The following is a 20,485-nucleotide window of genomic DNA, read 5'->3' on the forward strand; positions in this document are numbered from 1 at the left end:
AAGTGGTGAAGCAAAGAGCAGGAGATTTATTCCAAAGTTAATGGATACTTTCAGGAGAAAGGAGCTCTATAAACACAGGTTAGAACTGTGATTAAAGTATTTCTCCACATTTCCGTCCACATAGGCACCAAGCTCGGCAAACTGGCTTTTCCTGGGACAGAAAGATACACCAGAGGGAGGGAAGGCCAGGGCTCGCGTCCCACGGGAGCAGGAAGCCCAGGGCAGAGCTAGGTATGGGGGACCCCACTTTCTGAGACAAGCACGGGGGAGAGGGCAGGCCTGTGTAACCTGGAATCTGCCCCTTGGACCTTAGGGATGCTGTTTGCCCCCTCACTTTACAGATGAGAAAAGAGGCCCAAAGAAAACCGACCCCAATGCCCCAAAGCACGCTGAAGGAGGGAGCAGCGCTTGCTCGGAGCAGCAGGGAGCCACATTGCCCAGAAAGGGGCCGCTTGTCACTAGGGATCCCTCTGCTAGGGGGCCCTGGGGTGCGGTGGGTGTCCCTCACTTGGCCTGCTGAGTATTCCAGCCTACTCTCTGTGCGTCTGCTGTGTGTGAGATCTGTCAGTCTGTCTGCCTGCCCCGGTGCCCAGCCCTCTCCCCCAGAGGCCTGGAAGGAGCAGTCTCCTTATCAGGACGCGCACGGCTGAGCTCCAGCTATGCACCCGCCCAGCTTAGGGAGTCAGGCTGGCGGCCAGGAGGCGGGGGTGGGGTGGGCAGCAAAGAGCACCGCACGCCCCCCTCAGACCCCCAGTTCTCAGTCCTGGTGGCCTAAGCCATCGGGTAGAGGATGAAGCAAAACGGTCAATCTGGCGCCTATAGGACACTCTTCTTAGACCACCAGTCCTCCCAAACGCCCCTGGGGTGGCTTGAATGGGGGGAAGGGGGGCGGGGCGCAGCGCTGAGCTAGTGAAGAAGCCGGAGAACAGGCATAGCCCCCGCAACAGCGCCTCCTTCCGGGACAAGGAGAGGAGTCAAGTGCCGGTGCTGAGTCTGGAACTCGATGTCGAGAATTTTCTAGAGCCAACCCCACTGACCCACAGGGAGACAGAGAGGTGAGATTACTCCCCCTCCAAGGTCAAGCTGTCATACTGGCAGGACAGAGCCTAGGACCAGGTCTATGGGTCAGAACCATTCCACTGCAGTTTGCCCTTTAACTTAAAACTGCTCAAGTTCACCAAATTCAAACCAAGACCCAAGCTGACTTATCCAAAAAGTGTGGGCAGGGTGGGTCCTGCCTGTCTCCAATCTTTTCATCCCGTCTCTTCCCACCCACGCACCTGAACTTGCCTGGCACCTTGACTCTCAGCAGGCCCCCTCCTCCTACCCTTCAATACTCATCTCCCTTTACCACCCATCCTGCAAGGTTCCTAGAGGTGCCCCTGTTACAAGCACACCCCAGACGCCCTGGCCTGGCCCTACCTCCCCCATCTCTGTCCCAGCTCTCCTCCAACCCCTACCCAAAGATTCTGTTTCTTGAGGGCATGGATCCTACTCATATTTCCACTCTCCCCACTACATCACCCAGCGTGGTCCCTGGCAGAGAGTAAGTGCTCAACAAATACCCCTTAGCAGACTGATGTGGTGAGAAAGAAAATGCCCAGCGGGGCCTTCTGAAAGAGCAGAGGGAACCCCACCAATTCTCTCCCACTAAAAAAAAAGGGGGACCAGGAACAGGGCAACCACAATTAGGTCGTACTCCTCAGAGGCAGGGAGGAGTCAGAGAGGAAAAGTGGGAAAATCCACTTCCAGGGGAAGCTGTCAGAGAGGAACAAGGAACACAAAAGGCCCGCAGTGGGCCACACACAAGGGACGGCCCAAGCCCCTGAGAATCCCGCCTGGAATGACTGAACGGGGAGCGGGCAGTCAGATCAACGCTGCTTCTCCCCAGCCCCCTCCAGTGTTCTCTCTTCAGGAACCACCGCTGAAGCACCGGCCTTCCCCTCCAGCCACCACCCCAGACATAAACAAGACACCTGGGACATATCCATGCTTCTAGCCCCGCCCTTCCCTTCCACACTGGGAGTCAGGAGGCCTGTGTGATCTGACCCTCTTAAATGCCCTCAGGCTGGGTGTTGTCTCTCCCCAGAAGGGCCAGACTGGAAGAATTCAGGGCCTGCCCAGACCCAACACCCCTGCAAAACACCCCTCTTCCCTCCCCTAATCCCCGCCATGCCAGCTAAGATGCATACACCCAGAAGATGCTACAGGCTAAAATGTGTGATCCCTCTATAGGGGAAGGGGGTGAGGATGCAGGAGTCTCCATCTGTCCTCACCTCTGCTCCAGCATCCAGAGCCTGCTCAGGTAAGCAGGACTGGGTAGATCACGTGTGCAGAAAATCCCAGGAACAGAACAAAGAAGGGGAGCGGTTCTCTAAGGTACCTGCTTCCTTCCCTACCTACACACCTCCAGGACTCTTGATTCTCTAGAAAAGCTGGACACAGAATTGAGGATGATGACAGTAGGCCCTGGCATTTGACACTCAAGGGATGCTGGCAACAATCAGAACAAGACGGTGGTCTTCACTCTGAGAAAGGTTACCCTGCAAAAGCTTTGCTCCAAAGTATAGACAGGAACAAGTGGGGCAATTTACGAACAACTTTGACCCCAGTCATGAGCTGTCTACACCAGAATTTACAACTTGCATCTACTTGGATCCGACAAAGTATACCATACATACAGGCATATGCACACAAATGCCTCAGGCCACTGCTCGGACTAGGGGTAAATGAATTGGGGGGGGGGTGTCTTTGGCCTCTCCTAGACCTGCCCTTCTCTCCCACCGTCTACAAAGTTGGGGTCTACCTTAAGTCCCTGAAGCCGCACAGAGAAAAGTGAAATATGCACCTTTCTGAGTTTGTTCAGTCGCCAAGTCGTGTCCGACTCTTTGCGACCCCATGGACGGCAGCGCGCCAGTCTGAGTTTGCTGAAGCCTTAAGATGAAGTTGCCATTTGATGTGTGCGCCCACATCCCCACTACCTGGTTTTCCTGCCAGGGTGAGGCGCCTCCACTGGGAACTCCCACGCTCCGGGGCACCCCGGGGAACACCCGCAGCTTCGCCCTCCCACCCGAGTGTCAAGGGGAGAGAGAAGGCCACAGAAGGTGGCTGGAGGGGAACAGCGAGGACCCGCCGGGCGCGGCGCGCTCACCTGGCCCGCAGAGCCGGCTGAAGTGGTAGGGGTTGCAGCACACGGTGGGGCCGTCGGCGGCGGCTGCAAAGCTGTGGCAGCCGCACAGGGGCTTGAGCTCCACGGCGTGCTGCAGGTCGGGCCAGCGGAAGAGGCGGCCGAGCAGCAGCTGCGGCGGCGCGGGCTGGCCGCCCAGGCGGAGGTCGGCGCGCGGCACCAGCACGCAGCCGCCCGGCACGCCGCCGCGGGACTCCACCGCCTCCAGCAGCGTGTCCAGCGAGCGCTCCTTGAGCCGCTTCAGCAGCGAGTACGTGACCGTCTTGAGTTCCTGCTCCAGCAGCAGCAGTCGCGAGCGGGCTTCGCGACTCCGCCCGCCGCCCTCTGGCTCCTGGGCCGCCCCGACCAGGGGTTCGCCGGCTTCTCGGGGAGCTCCAGCGGCGTCCCGCTCCGAGAAGAGACAGCAGGTCACCGTCTCGCAGTCACTTTCGGGCAGCCAGCCCTGGCCTCCCGGCTCCCCCACGTCCAGCGAGGAGCCCCCAGAGCCGGCCCCCGGCTCGGACATGGGCCTCGGGGGGCCCCCTGAGCGCCGGCGTCTCCCAGCGCCCTGGGCGCCTCGCTGTCCCACCGCGTCCCGGGGCCGCCGCAGGGCTACCGGGCGGACTTCGGGGCGGCCGCAGCCTCCGCCTTCTCGTGCCCGCGCGGCCGGCTCAGCTCGGCTGCCCACGCTCCCATCCTCGTCGCCGCCGCCACCACCACCGCCGCCGCCGCCGCCGCCTTCCTCCCGGTCGGGGACCACACGACTTCGCCAAAGTCGCCGCACCAGCCCCGAGCGTTTGGACCTGAACATACGATATCCTTTGGCGCCGGGGGAGGGGGGGGAGGCGGTCTCCGGTTACCGGGGGTCCGTTTCCTCAGCGAGGCGCCGGCTGCGCGGGCCGCAGCCCCACATGAAGCTCTGCCGCCGGGCGCCGTGCAAACCGCGCACAGCCTGTCGTCGAAGGGGCACCGCAGGGCTGCAACATGAGGGAGCTCGCCGGGGCTGGACGGCGGGGAACGCGCGCACGCCGATCCGCAGTCCGCGCCCGGCCCGCGGCTACATGGACCCCGGCGGCCGGGAGGCTCAGCAACTCCAGCCCCGGCGCTTTAGAGGGACTGCAGGCGGCGCGCCGCCAGAAAGACCCCGCATGGGCCGGCGAGCCTTCAAAAGTTGCGCGGCTGGTCCATGAGCACAAAGCGCTCGAGTTGAACTCCCCAAATGTGTCTGGAAAGCCCTGCGTTTAAAACCCAAGCGCTTCACTATATGGGTTTTTCCTGCAGGATCCGAAAGGCAGGCTTGTTGATGATACCCTCGGCTTCCTTCTTACTCCCTGCAAAAAGAAAAAAAAAAAAAGGAAAGAAAGAAAAAGAACCCTAAACAAAACCAAAATCCCTGGAATTGCATGCACGAAAGGCCAACTCTGTCTCAGGTCCCAGGCGCTAGATGCACTTGGAGCGAATTTCTCCTGAACGCGGTGTCAACACATGAGTGGAAACTGTAAAAATCCCAAAGAGCTGCTGGGAATCCTTAATTAAAATGCAATCCACCGAGGCAGAGGTCATAGCCCGCCCCACGCTGCACTCGGACGCCCAGGACGCTGCGGCTGCAGAGGTCGCCCCCCTCCCCCTCCACAAAAAGTGCCTCCCGGTGGCCCCGCAGTCCCGGCGAGGTCTGGCGAGGCAGCGCCCGGCGGCTCTTTCTCTCGGCTCGACTCCCTCGCTCGCTCCCCCACTCGGCTCTCTCTCTCTCTTTTTTGTTCTCCTCAAACGCACACTGAGGGCCCCCGGAGGAGCGCCGCGGAGTCATTGGCTGCCTCCCATCATATGCCAGTCTAGACACTTTGGCGGCTCCGCGGCGCTGATTGTTGCGCAAACAAGGTTTCAAGTTTCTTAACTCTTAAAGGAGAACACGTCCCATTGCAGGGCCCGAGGCTCCAAGGGGCCGGCTCCCGGGGCGGGCCGAGCCCCGGCCCCCGCCCCACGCTTGCCCCAGCACCACCCCCCTCCCTCGCCTAGGGCCTGACAGCGCCCACGGCCGGCTCTCTGGCTCGCGTGCGCCGCGGGCACGGATGCGAGCGCGCGCGCGCACACACTCACACACACGGTTACACAAACCACGGGCAGCCAGGCTGCGCGAGAGCTTGGTGGACCCACTGAGACTCGGACGCAAACGGGGCGCTTTGCCTCTCCTTGGCTTGTGCACAAACTTCAAACACACGTTGCACTTTAGAATTGGTACAAACCCCCATCCCAGGGAAGGCTAATAAAAATGGGTGTGCGTGTGTGCTTTCCTGGCTTACGTTTTTTGGCAGTAGGGGGCGGCTGATTTGTTGGGGTGGCGGGATCTAACGTGATAGCACGAGGTTTCCACATCCCCTGCTCAAAGTCGGGGGTAGTCCGCCGGGTCAGACGGGAGGCGTGGGATACCTCTCGCAGAGGGACTCTAGGCTTGCTCGAGGTAGGGAGTTACGGACGGTGGGGTGGAGGCGGGGAATGTCTTCTCTCGGGCTCCTCTCGGTCGCCAAGTCTTTCCCTCAGAGCTAGGCGGGCCGCCAGCCGTCCGGGCCCCCTCGAGGCTGGGTGACTCCTCCACCCCCTTTCCTTCCCCAGTTTATTCTCTGCACCACAAAGAGGGATGTGGGTAGGGCTCGTGATTTCCCCAGCGACATTTCACCATGGAAATAGGGGTGGGTTGGGGGCCCAGATCCCTTCTGATCCCGCGCAAGCTGGTGGGGGCGCGGTGGCAGCAGCGGACCGCCTGGCGCGGGAAGGGTTAAGGCCGCTCTTGCCCCTGGAGCCGGCGCGGCGGGGTACCTCCTCGGGCGCGCACTCTCGTCCGAGGGTGGCAAAAGTTCAAGCTTGTAAAGTCGGGATTGGCCCCGCGCGGAGGGAAAAAAGGCCTGGTCCCCCCTCCCTCTCCGGGCGCGGCGCCGATTGGCCGGGCCACGGGGCGGGCGCCGCCCTCTCCCGGGCGCGCGGCGGCACCGCCCCCGGCGTGGCGCCCCGCCCCTTTCCGGGCAAGAGCCCGGCCCCACACTGAATGAAATAAATTCCGCTACTCTCATTGGCCCGGGGCTGGGCGCCATTCCCCCACGGGGGCGAAGGGGGCGCCGGCGCGCGGGTCTCGCTCGGGGGTTCCCACGTGTGGGGCTGGCCTTGTGAGGCAGCAGCAATGCAAGTCCCCTGGGCCGCCCCGACTTAAGAAGTGTGCGCTGGGGGAAGGGCAGTGTTTGCTGAATGGGCTCAAGCCTTTGCTGAGCTTTACCTGGACCAGGTACTGTTCACTCTGCGCCCTCTGGGAGAGGCGGTTACTCTGGCGAATGGAGGGCCGGACTTAGAAGCTTCTTCACCCGCATCCCCTTCTGCGTTAGCCAAAACAGAGTAGCTGTCTTGGCCTCATTTTCTTGTTTGAAAAACGGAGATGATGATGCCTGTCCTGCGTTCTTCACGGGACCACGAAGACCCTATGAAATAAGTGCATGTAAAGTTACAGATCACAAGCAAACAGGGTGAATTTTCACAAGTGAACAAAACACCAGTGTAAGCAACACCGAGAGGACGACGGACCTTGAGGCCTCTTTTCAGTCACTTCTGGCCCCTGGGGAAATTAGTGCGTCTTAAAATAAGGGGAGAAATTTAAAGTGTTTCATCAGGGTATCCGCTGATTTGGCTGTGGATTACAGTAATAGTTTGCACTTACTGTGGGCAAGACCATGTTTCAAGCGTTACAAAGATCTTAGTCATTCTCACAAAAGCCCCGATAGATACTATTACCTCCATTTCACAGGTGAGGAAACTGAGGAACAGGAATTAATCATTGACATGAAGATAGTCTTCAAAGTGCTAAAATGCTAACACCACGGAGGCATCAACGGGTATGTGCACTCACCCTAACAGCAAGGAAGTGATGTGGGTCTGTGTTGCCAGAGCATATCCTTGAGGACACTGCTTTTCAAACTGTGGTCCATTGCACCTGCATTGTGGGGTAAGGCCCTAGACTCCATGTAACAGCATTTTGGGGGTAGGCATGGTTATTAACCATTAACTTATAGTTAAGGACACCGAGGCACAAAGACCTAAAGTAACTTGTACAAGCTTATATTTAGTGGCAGAGGCTGGATTTCAACCCAGCCCGTTTGGGGGAAGGGGTATATGTGAAGGGAAGCAAAAGGGAAAGGACAGCAAGCAGACAGATTACCCCTCAGGGCTTCCACAAATGCTCAACACCTACCCCTGGAGTCAAACCATGTCTCCTTCCCCCTCCATTCCCCAATTCCTCCCTGAGGTACCAGGACATCCCTTTCTGAAGGGTTCCTGGGGGAGCACCCTGAGGGATGTCAGGTCTGTGTTTGGGGCCTCAGGCCAAGGAAAGACTGAAATAGTAACCTCTCTGGGGAAGTCTGCCTCCTTCCCTGAGCAGTAATTTGGACAGAGTTTGCCTTCTGCTCACCCAGAGATGAGGCATTCGGGGTGGGGTGCCTTTAGGTACCAGCTAGATGACACCTGAAGAGCACGGAAACCAGAGTGTGGTAGGCCTGAGTTCAGCACTGATCCTGCTTAACCTCCCTCGGCTCTATAAGCCTTGGGGTTCTCAACTGTAAGATGGAAATAGGAATCGTGCAACAGATGGTAACCAAAGCTCAATGACATGAGGTCCCAGAATCATCCCTCATTCCAGGAAGACCATGTCTCAATAGCAATAGTATCAGGAAGGGAAGGATGGTGACAGTCAGTCCCCTTGTCCTTGGATTTCCAGGGCCCATGCAGCCTGGCGCCTACCTGCGTTGTGACCACTAGAGGGTGCATGTGTAAGTGCCCAGAGGGCAGGGCCTCAGAGCTTCAGCCTTAGGTGGTGATTGTTCAGTTGCTAAGTCGTGTCCACCTCTGCGACCCCGTGGACTGCTGCAGCACACCAGGCTCCTCTGTCCTCCAGCTGGCTCCAGAATTTGCTTAAATTCATGTCCATTGAGTTGGTGAAGCTATCTAACCATCTCATCCTCTGTCACCCCATTCTGCTTTTGCCTTCAAGCTTTCCCAGCATCAGGGTCTTTTTCAATGAGCCAGCTCTTCCCATCAAGTGGCCAAGAATTGGAGCTTCAGCATCAGTCCTTCCAGTGAATCTTCAGGGTTGATTTCCTTTAGGATTGACTGGTTTGATCTCCTTGCTCTCTCAAGAGTCTTCTCCAGCAGCCTAAGGATACCCTCCTAAACCGCCCCTCTGGAAAACAAGCTCAAATGTCCTGGGGGTACGGGAGAGGAGAAATGTAGGGTCCTGGCTGCTGCTCCTTAGGTTTCCACAGTCAGGTTCTCACAAAGTGACTCACAAAGAAGTAACTCTGACCCCTCAGATTCAAACCTGCTCCTTCCCTGTTGTTCTGATATTCCCCCAAAGAATCCTGTGTTTTCTCACAGTTAATAAACCCGTACGACCTGATGACAATTCTTCTCTGTCTCTGGAATGTAAGTGCCACGTGGTTAGAGATGGGGAGACTGTCAGGCACAGGCCACCCACAGCCCTGCTGAGCGAGTCAGAAACAGGCCGTTTGATGCCCCTCTATCTGTACCATCGTAGCTTCCCTGGTGGCTGAGACGGTAAAGCATCTGCCTGCAATGTGGGAGACCCGGGTTCGATTGCTGGGTCGGGAAGATCCCCTGGAGAAGGAAATGGCAACCCACTCCAATACTCTTGCTTGGAAAATTCCATGGATGGAGGAGCCTGGTAGGCTACAGTCCATGGGGTCGCAAAGAGTCTGACACGACTGAGCGACTTCATTCTCACTCACTCTCACTCTGTCTGTACCATCAGAGAAGCTAATTTACACAAGACAGCACTTACCCCATTTCTTCTCCCCAGTCCTTAGCATAACACCTGTCACGTAGTGGGCATTTTATATCTGTGACATGCTTGGTTTAAAACGCCCTGCTTCACCAAGCTCCACGCTCATGATCATCTGGACCAAACACTTACATGCACTATCGCATCAAATCCCCCCAGATTTTGTTCCTGTTCTTACAAAATCATTTTTAAAGCAAACAGAGCGGTTAAGTAATTTGTCTTTGGTCACACAACCAACAAGTGACAGAGATGGAGCTTGAACCCAGGGCTGCTTGAGTGGAGTGTTCTTAGTTCAGTTCAGTTCAATTGCTCAGTCGTGTCCGACTCTGCGACCCCATGAATCGCAGCACGCAAGGCCTCCCTGTCCATCACCAACTCCCGGAGTTTACTCAAACTCATGCCCATCGAGTCAGTGATGCCATCCAGCCATCTCATCCTCTGTTGTCCCCTTCTCCCACCCCCAATCCCTCCCAGCATCACGGTCTTTTCCAATGAGTCAACTCTTTGCATGAGATGGCCAAAGTATTGGCGTTTCAGCTTCAGCATCAGTCCTTCCAAAGAACACCCAGAACTGATCTCCTTTAGGATGGACTGGTTGGATCTCCTGCAGTCCAAGGGACTCTCAAGAGTCTTCTCCAACACCGCGGTTCAAAAGCATCAATTCTTCGGCGCTCAGCTTTCTTCACAGTCCAACTCTCACATCCATACATGACCACTGGAAAAACCATAGCCTTGACTGGACGGACCTTTGTTGGCAAAGTAATGTCTCTGCTTTTCAATATGCTATCTAGGTTGGTCATAACTTTCCTTCCAAGGAGTAAGTGTCTTTTAATTTCATGGCTGCAATCACCATCTGCAGTGATTTGGGAGCCCAAAAAAATAAAGTCTGACACTGTTTCCACTGTCTCCCCATCTATTTGCCATGAAGTGATGGGACCAGATGCCATGATCTTAGTTTTCTGAATGTTGAGCTTTAAGCCAACTTTTTCACTCTCCTCTTTCACTTTCATCAAGAGGCTTTTTAGTTCCTCTTCACTTTCTGCCATAAGGGTGGTGTCATCTGCATATCTGAGGTTATTGATATTTCTCCCGGCAATCTTGATTCCAGCTTGTGCTTCTTCCAGCCCAGCGTTTCTCATGATGTACTCTGCATATAAGTCAAATAAGCAGGGTGACAATATACAGCCTTGACGTACTCCTTTTCCTATTTGGAACCAGTCAGTTGTTCCATGTCCAGTTCTAACTGTTGCTTCCTGACCTGCATACAGGTTTCTCAAGAGGTGGGTCAGGTGGTCTGGTATTCCCATCTCTTTCAGAATTTTCCACAGTTTATTGTGATCCACACCATCAAAGGCTTTGGCATAGTCAATAAAGCAGAAATAGATGTTTTTCTGGAACTCTTGCTTTTTCAATGATCCAGCGGATGTTGGCAATTTGATCTCTGATTCCTCTGCCTTTTCTAAAACCAGTTTGAACATCTGGAAGTTCATGGTTCACATATTGCTGAAGCCAGGCTTGGAGAATTTTGAGCATTACTTTACTAGTATGTGAGATGAGTGCAATTGTGCGGTAGTTCAAGCATTCTTTGGCATTGCCTTTCTTTGGGATTGGAATGAAAACTGACCTTTTCCAGTCCTGTGGCCACTGTTGAGTTTTCCAAATTTGCTGGTATATTGAGTGCAACAGTTTCACAGCATCATCTTTCAGGATTTGAAATAGCTAACTGGAATTCTATCACCTCCACTAGCTTTGGTCCTAGTGATGCTTTCTAAGGCCCACTTGACTTCACATTCCAGGATGTCTGGCTCTAGGTGAATGAACACACCATCGTGATTATCTGGGTCATGAAGATCTTTTTTGTACAGTTCTTCTGTGTATTCTTGCCACCTCTGCTTAATATCTCCTGCTTCTGTTAGGTCCATACCATTTCTGTCCTTTATCGAGCCCATCTTTGCATGAAATGTTCCCTTGGTATCTCTAATTTTCTTGAAGAGATCTCTAGTCTTTCCCATTCTGTTGTTTTCCTCTATTTCTTTGCATTCTGAGGAAGGCTTTCTTATCTCTCCTTGCTATTCTTTGGAACTCTGCATTCAAATGGGAATATCTTTCCTTTTCTCCTTTGCTTTTCGCTTCTCTTCTATTCACAGCTATTTGTAAGGCCTCCTCAGGCAGCCATTTTGCTTTTTTGCATTTCTTTTCCGTGGGGATGGTCTTGATCCCTGTCTCCTGTACAATGTCATGAACCTCCGTCCATAGTTCATCAGGCACTCTAAGATCTAGTCCCTTAAACCTATTTTTCACTTCCACTGTATAATCACAAGGGATTTGATTTAGGTCATACCTGAATAGTCTAGTGGTTTTCCCTACTTTCTTCAATTTAATTCTGAATTTGGCAATAAGGAGTTCATGATCTGAGCCACAGTCAGCTCCCAGTCTTGTTTTCGCTGACTGTATAGAGCTTCTTCTTAGTATCTGGTCCTAAAAAAGGAAACACAGTCTTTTCCCTTTGGGATGTTTCCATGCCTGTGCATGCTAAGTCGCTTCTGTTGTGTCTGACTCTTTGCGACCCTATAGACCATAGCCCACCAGGTTCCTCTGTCCAAGGGATTCTCCAGGCAAGAATACTGGAGTGAGTTGCCATGCCCTCCTCCAGGGGATCTTCCCAACCCAGGGATCAAACCCACAACTTTTATGTCTTGTGCATTGGCAAGCAGGTTCTTTACCACTAGCACCACCTGGGAAGCCCGGATGTTTCCACATTAGCTAGGACTTGGTGGTGGGAAGAGCCAGGTTCTAGGGGCTACTGCTTATGAACAGAGGCATCATAGACAGAGTCTGGCCACCTCTTGCTATGGTGAGATGGACTGGCAGGGAGACTGAGTCATCCTAGCCCACTTCACAGAAAACTAATGGATAAATCAAGGCTTCCCTTATTAATTTCAGGAAAACAACTATAGGCCCAACAACAACTGGCTAAGTGGTGTCATCTGCCCCTTTAGAAGGTTAAATCTCGTTGGTCAACGTGGTCCCAAGTGGGAGAGCATGGGTACCATTTGTGGATGGGTAACCCTTCTGAGACTTTGATGAATGCTGCAGACCCTTTCTGTCTTGAAGAATGCACACAGGCATGTATTCACCCACATGACACATACTCATCTAGTTCCTACTGGGTGTCAGGCCATGTTCCAGGTGCTAGGGATACTGCAGTAAGCAAATCACAAAAATTCCTGAGCTCAAGGAGTCCAGTGGGAGGACAGACAGACCATAAACAAAATAATCATATCCAGCATCTTGGAAGATAAATGTGCCAATGTTAAAAATAAGAAGAGACAAATGCCAGGAGAGAGTGGATATGGTTCAGAGAAAGTGGTCAGGGGATACATCTCTGGGAAGTTAACATTTGAGCAAGGTCTTGATGGTGACACTGTCTGACACTATCTGGGAGATGAATGTTGCTCAGAGAACAGCAAGTGCAAAGGTCCTGAGGTGGGAGGGCGCCTTGCATATCCCAGGACCATCAAAGAGGTCATGAGATGAGACAAATACTGCAGGGGGGGTGGGCATGCAGATTATAGGGTACCCAGGCCATTGGTGGGTCTTTGGCTTGTCCTCTGAGCTGGGAGCCCCTGGAGGTTCTGAGAGGAGGGCCATGATCTGCCTTCTGTTTGACTGGCTCCCCCTAGTTGCCACATTAGACGGCAGGGCAGAGATCGCGGCCTGGTGGGAGACCGTGGCAGTGGCCCAGGAGAGGCCATGCTGGCATGGGGAGAAGCGGTCAGATCCTGGACATATCTGAAGATAGAACCCGTGTGACTTGCTCTTACACAGACTTGAGAGTGCAAGAGAACATCTGAACAGTGAAGACACCTTATTGACGCTTATTTATTTAATTTTAAAAGTCAGTTCACCACTTTTATTTAGCCTTGTCACAAGCAATAATAGCCATGGAGTCACAAATGTGCTAGTTAAATTTATGACTTTAAAATAAATACATAAAGGGACTTCCCTGGTGGTTCAGTGGCTAAGACACCATGCTCCCAATGCAGAGGGCCTAGGTTTGATCCCTGGTCAGGGAACTAGGTCCCATATCCCACAGCTGAGAGTTCACATACCACAACTAAAAACTAGGTCAGCCAAATTTAAATATATATACATGTATATATGTATATATATAATGATAGGGGCTTTGCTGGTGGCTCAGTAGTAAAAATCCACCTGCCCATGCAAGAGACAGGTTCAATTCCTGGTCCAGGAAGAAGATTCCACGTGCCACAGAGCAACTAAGTCTGTGTACTACAACTACTCAGCCTGTGCTCCAGAGCCTGGGAGATGCAACTAGTGAGCCCACAGGCCACAGCTACTGAAGCCCATGTAGCCTAGAGCCTGTGGTTCACAATGAGAGAAGCCTCTGCAAGCCCACACACCACAGCTAGAGGAAAGCATGCACATCCACAGAGAGCACAGCCAAAAATGAAATAAACAAATAAAATTTTAAAATAATAATAACAAAACAAATACATAAAATCAGGAATTCCTGGCAGTCCAGTGGTAAGGGCTCCATGCTCTCATTGCTGAGGGCCCAGGTTCATTCCCTGATTGGGGAACTAAGATCCCACAAGCTGCGCAGTGTAACCAAAAAAAATTTTTTTAATAAAGCATTTCTTACAAAACAAATACATATATACATAATACATTAAAAAATAGGTAGTTTATCTGTGCATCACCTGAATTATCCTAATAATCATCTGAATACATGCAGTGTTGGGAATGCCGGTTTAACAAACTACTAATTTCACCTACTTTTAGGGTTTTTTGTTTGTGCACATCTTACTTTCTCTCAGAAGGGCTTTTCCCGGTCCTGTCTACAATTATGGGACCTATTACTACCACAGCCTCTATGAAGCAAATGCCGACTTGCCATGGCCACTCCAGGCAGCCTGTGCTTGGGCAGCACGGGGTAATGGTTCTTAACCGTTATTTTGTTGAACCAAACAGACCTGGGTTCAAATCCTGTTCAGTTACCTCTCAGTTCTGTGACCATGGGCAACCTCCTTAACTTCCTAACACAAACCCCAATTGGGTGCTATTATTATTCCCAGTTTAGAGACTACAGACGCGGAGCCTGACACTTAGCTGGTAATAATAATATTGGGAGGTTGTTTTGCAGAGTCAAAGGTTTAGTCCAGTGTCTGGAACCTAACAGGTGCTCAGTACACGGGAGATGTTGTCTTCCCGGGTGGCCCAGTGGTAAAGAATCTGCCTGCCAATGCAGAAGACGCAAGAGATGCAGGTTCGATCCCTGGGTTGGAAATATCCCATGGAGAAGAAAACAGCAACCCACTCCAGTATTCTTGCCTGGGAAATCCCATGGACAGAGTCTGGGGGCTGCAGTCAGTGGGGTCGCAAAGAGTCAGATATAATCGGGTAGCTGAGCACGCCCATTAGCTAAATAAGCAAGGAGTTCGTTGTTTTATTTAACCTCTGGGAGACTCAATTTCCTCATCGATAAAATGGGCCTGCTTGACTGCGGCAGGAATAAGGTCTTGGCACCCTGTGGGACTCAGCAGCTCCTGGGAACCTAGAGAGACTGCCCTTCCCAATGCTGCTGGTCACACCCCTTGCGCTGCACTTAACCCTCCACTATCTAAATAGTCTAAACAGCTCAGAGCAGGACAGGGAGGGGAGCCAGAGGAGATTCTAGAACCAGAAAAAGAGAGTGATTTGTCCAAGATCACAGGGCCGCTTGGAGGGAGTCAGAGGTTGACCTGAGGTTTTCTAGCTCCCAGGGCTCTTTGCCCCTTATCCTGGCGCCTAAGGCTTCTCACCCTAACTGCGCAGTGTATACAGAACAGGAGATAAAAGGGCAGCCTTGGGGTCAGACTGCCTGGTTTTAATCTTGGCTCTGGTGCTTACAGGGTGGCCTCGGTCACTTTACCTATCCTCTCCAAGTTTCCATTTCCTCATCTGTAATATGGATTTAATAATAATAGTACCTACTCTGTAGGGTCACTGTATTGATTGATATCATATATGCAAAGCATTTAGAGCTGCTACTGTTATCTTGCTCCTTGTGAGTGTCATAGGAGAGGGCAATGCCCTGAACATTATCAGGCTTCAGAAATACCAGGTGAATGAATGAACAGAGGCGTGAATAAGTGAAGTCTTATTCAGCAACAAGTCTCCTGGTTGTTAAGAGGGTCAGAGGTAGTTACACAGAGACCTGGGTGAGGACTGTAGCTTCGCTGCAATGAAACTGGATTGCCTTCATCCATCCTTCTCAAACTAGGTGAATCTCTTGAAGTCAAAGGATTTTTCTAGAGGGCTAATTTGACTCAAAGAGATTGGAGAAATTTACTTTTATATTATATTTGCAATGTATCCCATTTTACTATTAAAGCTAACCTAGATATATCAGGGGATAGTATGCAAAATGGAGCGGCTCTTTTTTTCTTTGAACAGAGATGAGAGACTCCTAAAGAATGTCACAATCACTGTGAGCAGCTCTGGACTGTGACCCTAGACCTGACCCCGGCCTGAGCCCAGGCCTCCTTGTGGAGGAAGCTCACTCCCTTAGCCTTCAGCCAAATACAGGAGCCCTCGTCTCAGAGATAGTGCCCGGGAACATGGCACATTTGAGTTCTTGACTATAATTCAGCTGCTTGTTTCTATAGGGCCGTCACTATGGGTCAAAGGCCTTTAGTGCAAAGAGCCTGCCCCTCAGGGACTGGGAGATTACTGGATAGTCCTTGTTATTCAATCATTCCTCCATACCACAGCCAGAAAAAGGTTTCTAGCATTTCTCTCTCATCATGAGGCTCCCAGACTGAGAACCCCATGACCCGACAGGGCAAAGAGTCACTTCCAAGCCTGGTTAGGTGTAGGTCCCTTCCCACTGCCCCTCCCACCATGTGGACCCTGAACACTAGAAGGCCTGCACCCCAGAACACCCCCAAAGTTCCCCTGTTTCCTGCCAACTGACAACCAGCCTTTGCACAGGCTGGTTCACCTGCCTGCAATGCTCTTCCTTCTTTTCCACCAGTTTTTTCCTCTCTCTCCTGAGAGACAGTCCTGTGGCTGCCTTCCTTTCTCTATCCTGGAATCTGTACAACCCTCCTTCCCAGGAATACAAGTGATTGTCCCAATCTGAGAGGCCCCCCCCAAGAGCAAAGCGTGAAAGCTCCTCCCCTCTGTACCCCTAGCCCAGCACCCAGGAGGTGCTCCCAAAATTTAATGTAGATAGATATGGCCACTTTCGCCTCCCCATGAAAGTTGTCCCAACTTCCCCTCCCTCACGGGCTTCCCTGGTGGCTCAGTGGTAAAGCATCTGCCTGCCAGTACAGGAGACACAGGTTTGATCCCTGGGTTGGGTCGATCCCCTGGAGAAGGAAATGGCAACCCACTCCAGTATTCTTGCCTGGAAAATCCCACGGACAGTGGAGCCTGGCGGGCTACAGCCCATGGGGTCGCAGTGAGTTGAGAACAACTTAAACTAAACAATCACCCCTCCCTCACAGTGCCCGCACCTCTTGCTGCTGTGATTCTGCTTTATGTGCAGACATACACATGTGCTTGCACATAGTGAAATAATGTGTATATACAGTTATTTAATGCACAATTGGAAGAGTGGGAGTTATGCTCCATAAGGTGACTTTATAACAAAGAGATTGGAAACAAGGTTATCAGTAAAGGATCTAGTTAAATCAATTACTGTATATCATCCAGCTATTGAAAAAGAATGAGGTAGCCCTCAGTATGAAAAGATCACGACATTAAGTAACTAAAAACAAACAACTCCATGAAAAAATGGTCAGAAGACCTAAATATACATTTCACTGAAGAAATCATCCAGATGGCCAACTGGCACAGGAAAAAATGCTCAACATTGCAAATTATCAGAGAAATGCAAATCAAACCCACAAAGTCTATATCAAAAAACCAATAATATCAAATGATTTTCATAAAAAAAATCTATAAATAATAAATGTTGGAGAGAGTGTGGAGAAAAGGAAGTCCTACACTGTTGGTGGGAATGTAAATGTGTGCAGACCCTATACGTTCCTTAAAAAACTAGAAGTAGAACTACTGTATAATCCAGCAATCCCATTCCTGGGCATATATTTGGAAAAGACGAAAACTCTAATTCAAAAAAATACATGCACCCCAGTGTTCGCAGCAGTACTGTTTACAATAGCCAAGACATGGAAGCAATCCAACTAGAGCGTAGCCCCTGCTTGCCGTAACTAGAGAAAAGCCCCCGCAGCAACAAAGACCCAAATAAATAGCATTTTAAAAAAATAAGAAGAGATAGAAGTAAGAACTGACCAGTGGGAGAGGGCATCCTATCCTGTCTTGGCTTCCTGTCTGCACATCGTCTCTTCCCCGCCAGACCAGGGCACGCTTATTTTTTGTTTACTTCCCAGAGCTCGGCGTACAGAGGGTGTGTGATAAACATTTCTTGCCTCAGTCCTCACTAGCACTCGCTGTGCCCTGGGAAAGGCTGGGGGACACGATGGTCAGCAGCTCCCAGGACCCAGGACTCCGCACAGGGCTGCATCGTGACTTCCACGGTCCCTAGACACTTTTGTCTTCATGGGTACCTCCTTCCATAAAAAAAAAAATTATATTATTTATTTTACAAGTGTTTTGCCATGAAGACAAATGTAATCCAGGCTGGATTCATCATTGTATGTTTGTCATTATTATTTCTTTTCTTCTGATTTCAAACAAAATGAAAATGAAAACATTTTCTAGGCCCCTTAAAATTACCATGGGCCCTAGGCACCATGTCTGCCGTGCCTAAGGGGTAAGTGGGCCCCAGGCCTGTACCCTGGGCATGGCTGGTGTTCAGTAAACAGGCACTGCTTCCAGGAGCGGCCTGGCCGGGGAAATGCACGTGGCCTTTGGAACCCTAAAGGCCTGGGTGTGATCCCAGCTCCAGTCCCACTGAGGCTCTGAAGGCAATCACTAAGGTTTCCAGAGTTATTTCTTTCCTGCTGAAAGGCAATGTTGCCATGAGGATTAGAAATATAACAGAAGATGCTTCATAAATACCCAATATTATTAGTTGATTTGTCTCCAGGAGGGAGTGGGTGCTCTGAAGGTAGCCCAGGGACATGGTTGGCTTGGATGACACCAACCACAGTCAGAAGTCCTGGCCCCTTCAGGAGAGGCAGAAGGAAGGTGGTGGAGGACATGCATTTACCTGGTTTTAATTATACTCTTAGTATATAAACTCTTATATATGAATATAATCTTTTATATAAGTATATACATAGACTTTTAGACATATAAAAGATTATATATAAGAGCATATATACTAAGAGTATAAACATATAAGACTATAAATATATATACTAAGTATATATACATTATATACTTATATACAGTATATATGAAGCTATATACTCAGTATATATCTGGAGCAGATAAAGATTAAATTTCAGAGCCAGGCCTCTGCTCAGAGGTTCTTGGCCTTGACTGTGCATTAGAATCACCTGGGAGCTTAAAAAATACTAAAGCTCAACCCCTACCCCAGACCAATCAAATCAGAATGTCTAATGGGGGGCTGGGTATGTGGGGGGGGAGTTTTAAGCTCCCCCAGGTGATTGTAATCTGAAGCAAGGTTGAGCATCCCCGTGGCCATTCCTGTGAATGGAAGAAGTAAGCTGTCTCATCCAGCAGAAAACTTCTCACCCCCACAACATCTAAGACCATGAACTCTTAAGTGGCTGCCAGAGGTAGATTGAAAGTGGGGTTAAAGTAACTTGTGGGAGGCCCGTCCAAGGCCCTGCACCCATCAGAGCATTCTTTTTCTCTGGGCCAGCCTCCCAAATTGCATAGTTTCAGGCAGCACCCAGCCTAGATCCACCCCTGTGGATGCCTCTTGCAGCCCAGAACCTTGCCGGGTCCTGAGACAAGGGACCAGAGCACGCCGCCATCTGACAGGGCGGGTAACAAAGAAGACAGGGGACCTACCCCCGCGAGCACGGAGCACTTTTCTCCAGGGTGGGCTGCAGATCTGCTCCACCTGAGGCTGCTGCTGCTTAGGTCAGTCCTGCCCGACTCTGTGCAACCCCATGGACTGTAGCCCACCAGGCTCCTCTGTCCATGGAATTCTCCAGGCAAGAGTACTGGGTGGGTTAGCCATGCCCTCCTCCAGGGGATCTTCCCAACCCAGGGACTGGACAGATTCTTTGCCACTGAGCCACCAGGGAAGTCCCCTCTATTTGTGGGGTGCTATTCATCTGCATTCCTGAGCTACTCAAGATCTACTGAGTTGGCATCTCTGGATTAGGCCAGAGGCTGCATCTGTCACTCTCCAGAGGGAATTCTCATGCACAGGTACATTTCTGAGTCAGGAGAGGACCCATAGTCCATCTCTTGATTCAGGAGGAGGCTACACAGTGTACATAGGTTAAAAAAAACCCTCCAAGGTTTACATTTAATATGTGTACTTTATGTGCTCATCCTAAAAGCAAAAACAAAAGAGAACCAACCAACCATGTGCCTGAAGCTTTAAGGAGAATCAGGGGAGGCTGTCTGGAAGAGGGGCTCTTTGAGCTAGGTCTAGAACAGGGAAAGAACAGGGAACAGGGCAGAGGGATTTGGGAGGTTCACTGGGGAAGAGACTCTTGCAGCCATAGCAGTGGGGAGGCAGGTAGGAACAGGAAAATGGTTGTTTTTGAGGCCTTTTCAGGTAGCTGCCTCATCCCCACCCAGCAACAGGGTGTCCTCAGAGGCCCACAGGCTGCTGTGGTCAGCATAGGTAGCCCATGTAAACTCCCAGCTTGCTTCCAAGAGCATCCAGGTCATTCTCCAACAAGACGGCATTGTTTGGGGTTCCAATGCAGGGCAAGAAAAACAGAGAGCTCAATTGTCCCTGTCATAATGGGTATATAATTTATAATAATGTCAGCTATTAAAGGATTTTTAGTAATTAACTGACAGTGGTGTGCTATTTCACTGCATTTTTGCCTGCCATAATGATCTTGAACTTTACAAGACAGTTTTGAACTTGCTCAAAATAAGTCCCGAATACAAAGAAGGGCAGGGTCATCCCAAATAAGGGGTAAAAGATGTTGGACAGAATGGGGCTGTTCTCCTCCCAAAAAGAAGGTGAACTGTGCAAAACCAGGAGGATCGCAGGCCCACTATCTTCCCAGGGAGCTATACAACCAGTCAAACGCCTGGCCAGAGCGGTGACTAAAGCGTCAGCTGTTTCAGAACAGTGTATTAAGTTGCATTCTTTTTAATACACTTTGTTTGCATGATACATAGCTAAGAATATTTTTCGCAGGACTTCCCTGGTGGTCCACTGGTCAAGACTCCACAGTCCCAATGCAAGGGGCACAGATTCAATCCCTGGTCAGGAAACTAAAATGCTGCATACTGCAGCCAATAAAAAATGTTTTTAATACTTAAAAAAATTTTTTCTTTAAGAATATTTTTCTCTTCCCCAGAGAAACATGCTTCTACTCTCATGA

General features: G+C 51.1%; 1 protein-coding gene and 1 long non-coding RNA gene across 3 annotated transcripts in view; both read right to left on the minus strand.

Moving 5' to 3' along the window:
- SMAD6 (SMAD family member 6) overlaps nucleotides 1-5,045 on the minus strand; it is a 76,342-nt gene extending 71,297 nt beyond the window's left edge. The window contains exon 1 of the mRNA XM_043919843.1: nucleotides 3,152-5,045. Coding sequence (XP_043775778.1) covers nucleotides 3,152-3,977 — 826 coding nt within the window. The 5' untranslated portion in view covers nucleotides 3,978-5,045. The remainder of the gene's footprint in view (nucleotides 1-3,151) is intronic.
- Nucleotides 5,046-5,361: 316 nt separating this feature from the next.
- The window catches only part of LOC122704818, a 117,896-nt gene continuing 102,772 nt past the window's right edge, over nucleotides 5,362-20,485 (minus strand). For both annotated transcript variants that reach the window (XR_006343946.1, XR_006343945.1), the window contains exon 8: nucleotides 5,362-6,630. This is a non-coding gene — a long non-coding RNA (uncharacterized LOC122704818). The remainder of the gene's footprint in view (nucleotides 6,631-20,485) is intronic.

The sequence above is a fragment of the Cervus elaphus genome, chromosome 12 (genome assembly GCF_910594005.1).
Source record: "Cervus elaphus chromosome 12, mCerEla1.1, whole genome shotgun sequence".
NCBI lineage: Eukaryota > Metazoa > Chordata > Mammalia > Artiodactyla > Cervidae > Cervus > Cervus elaphus.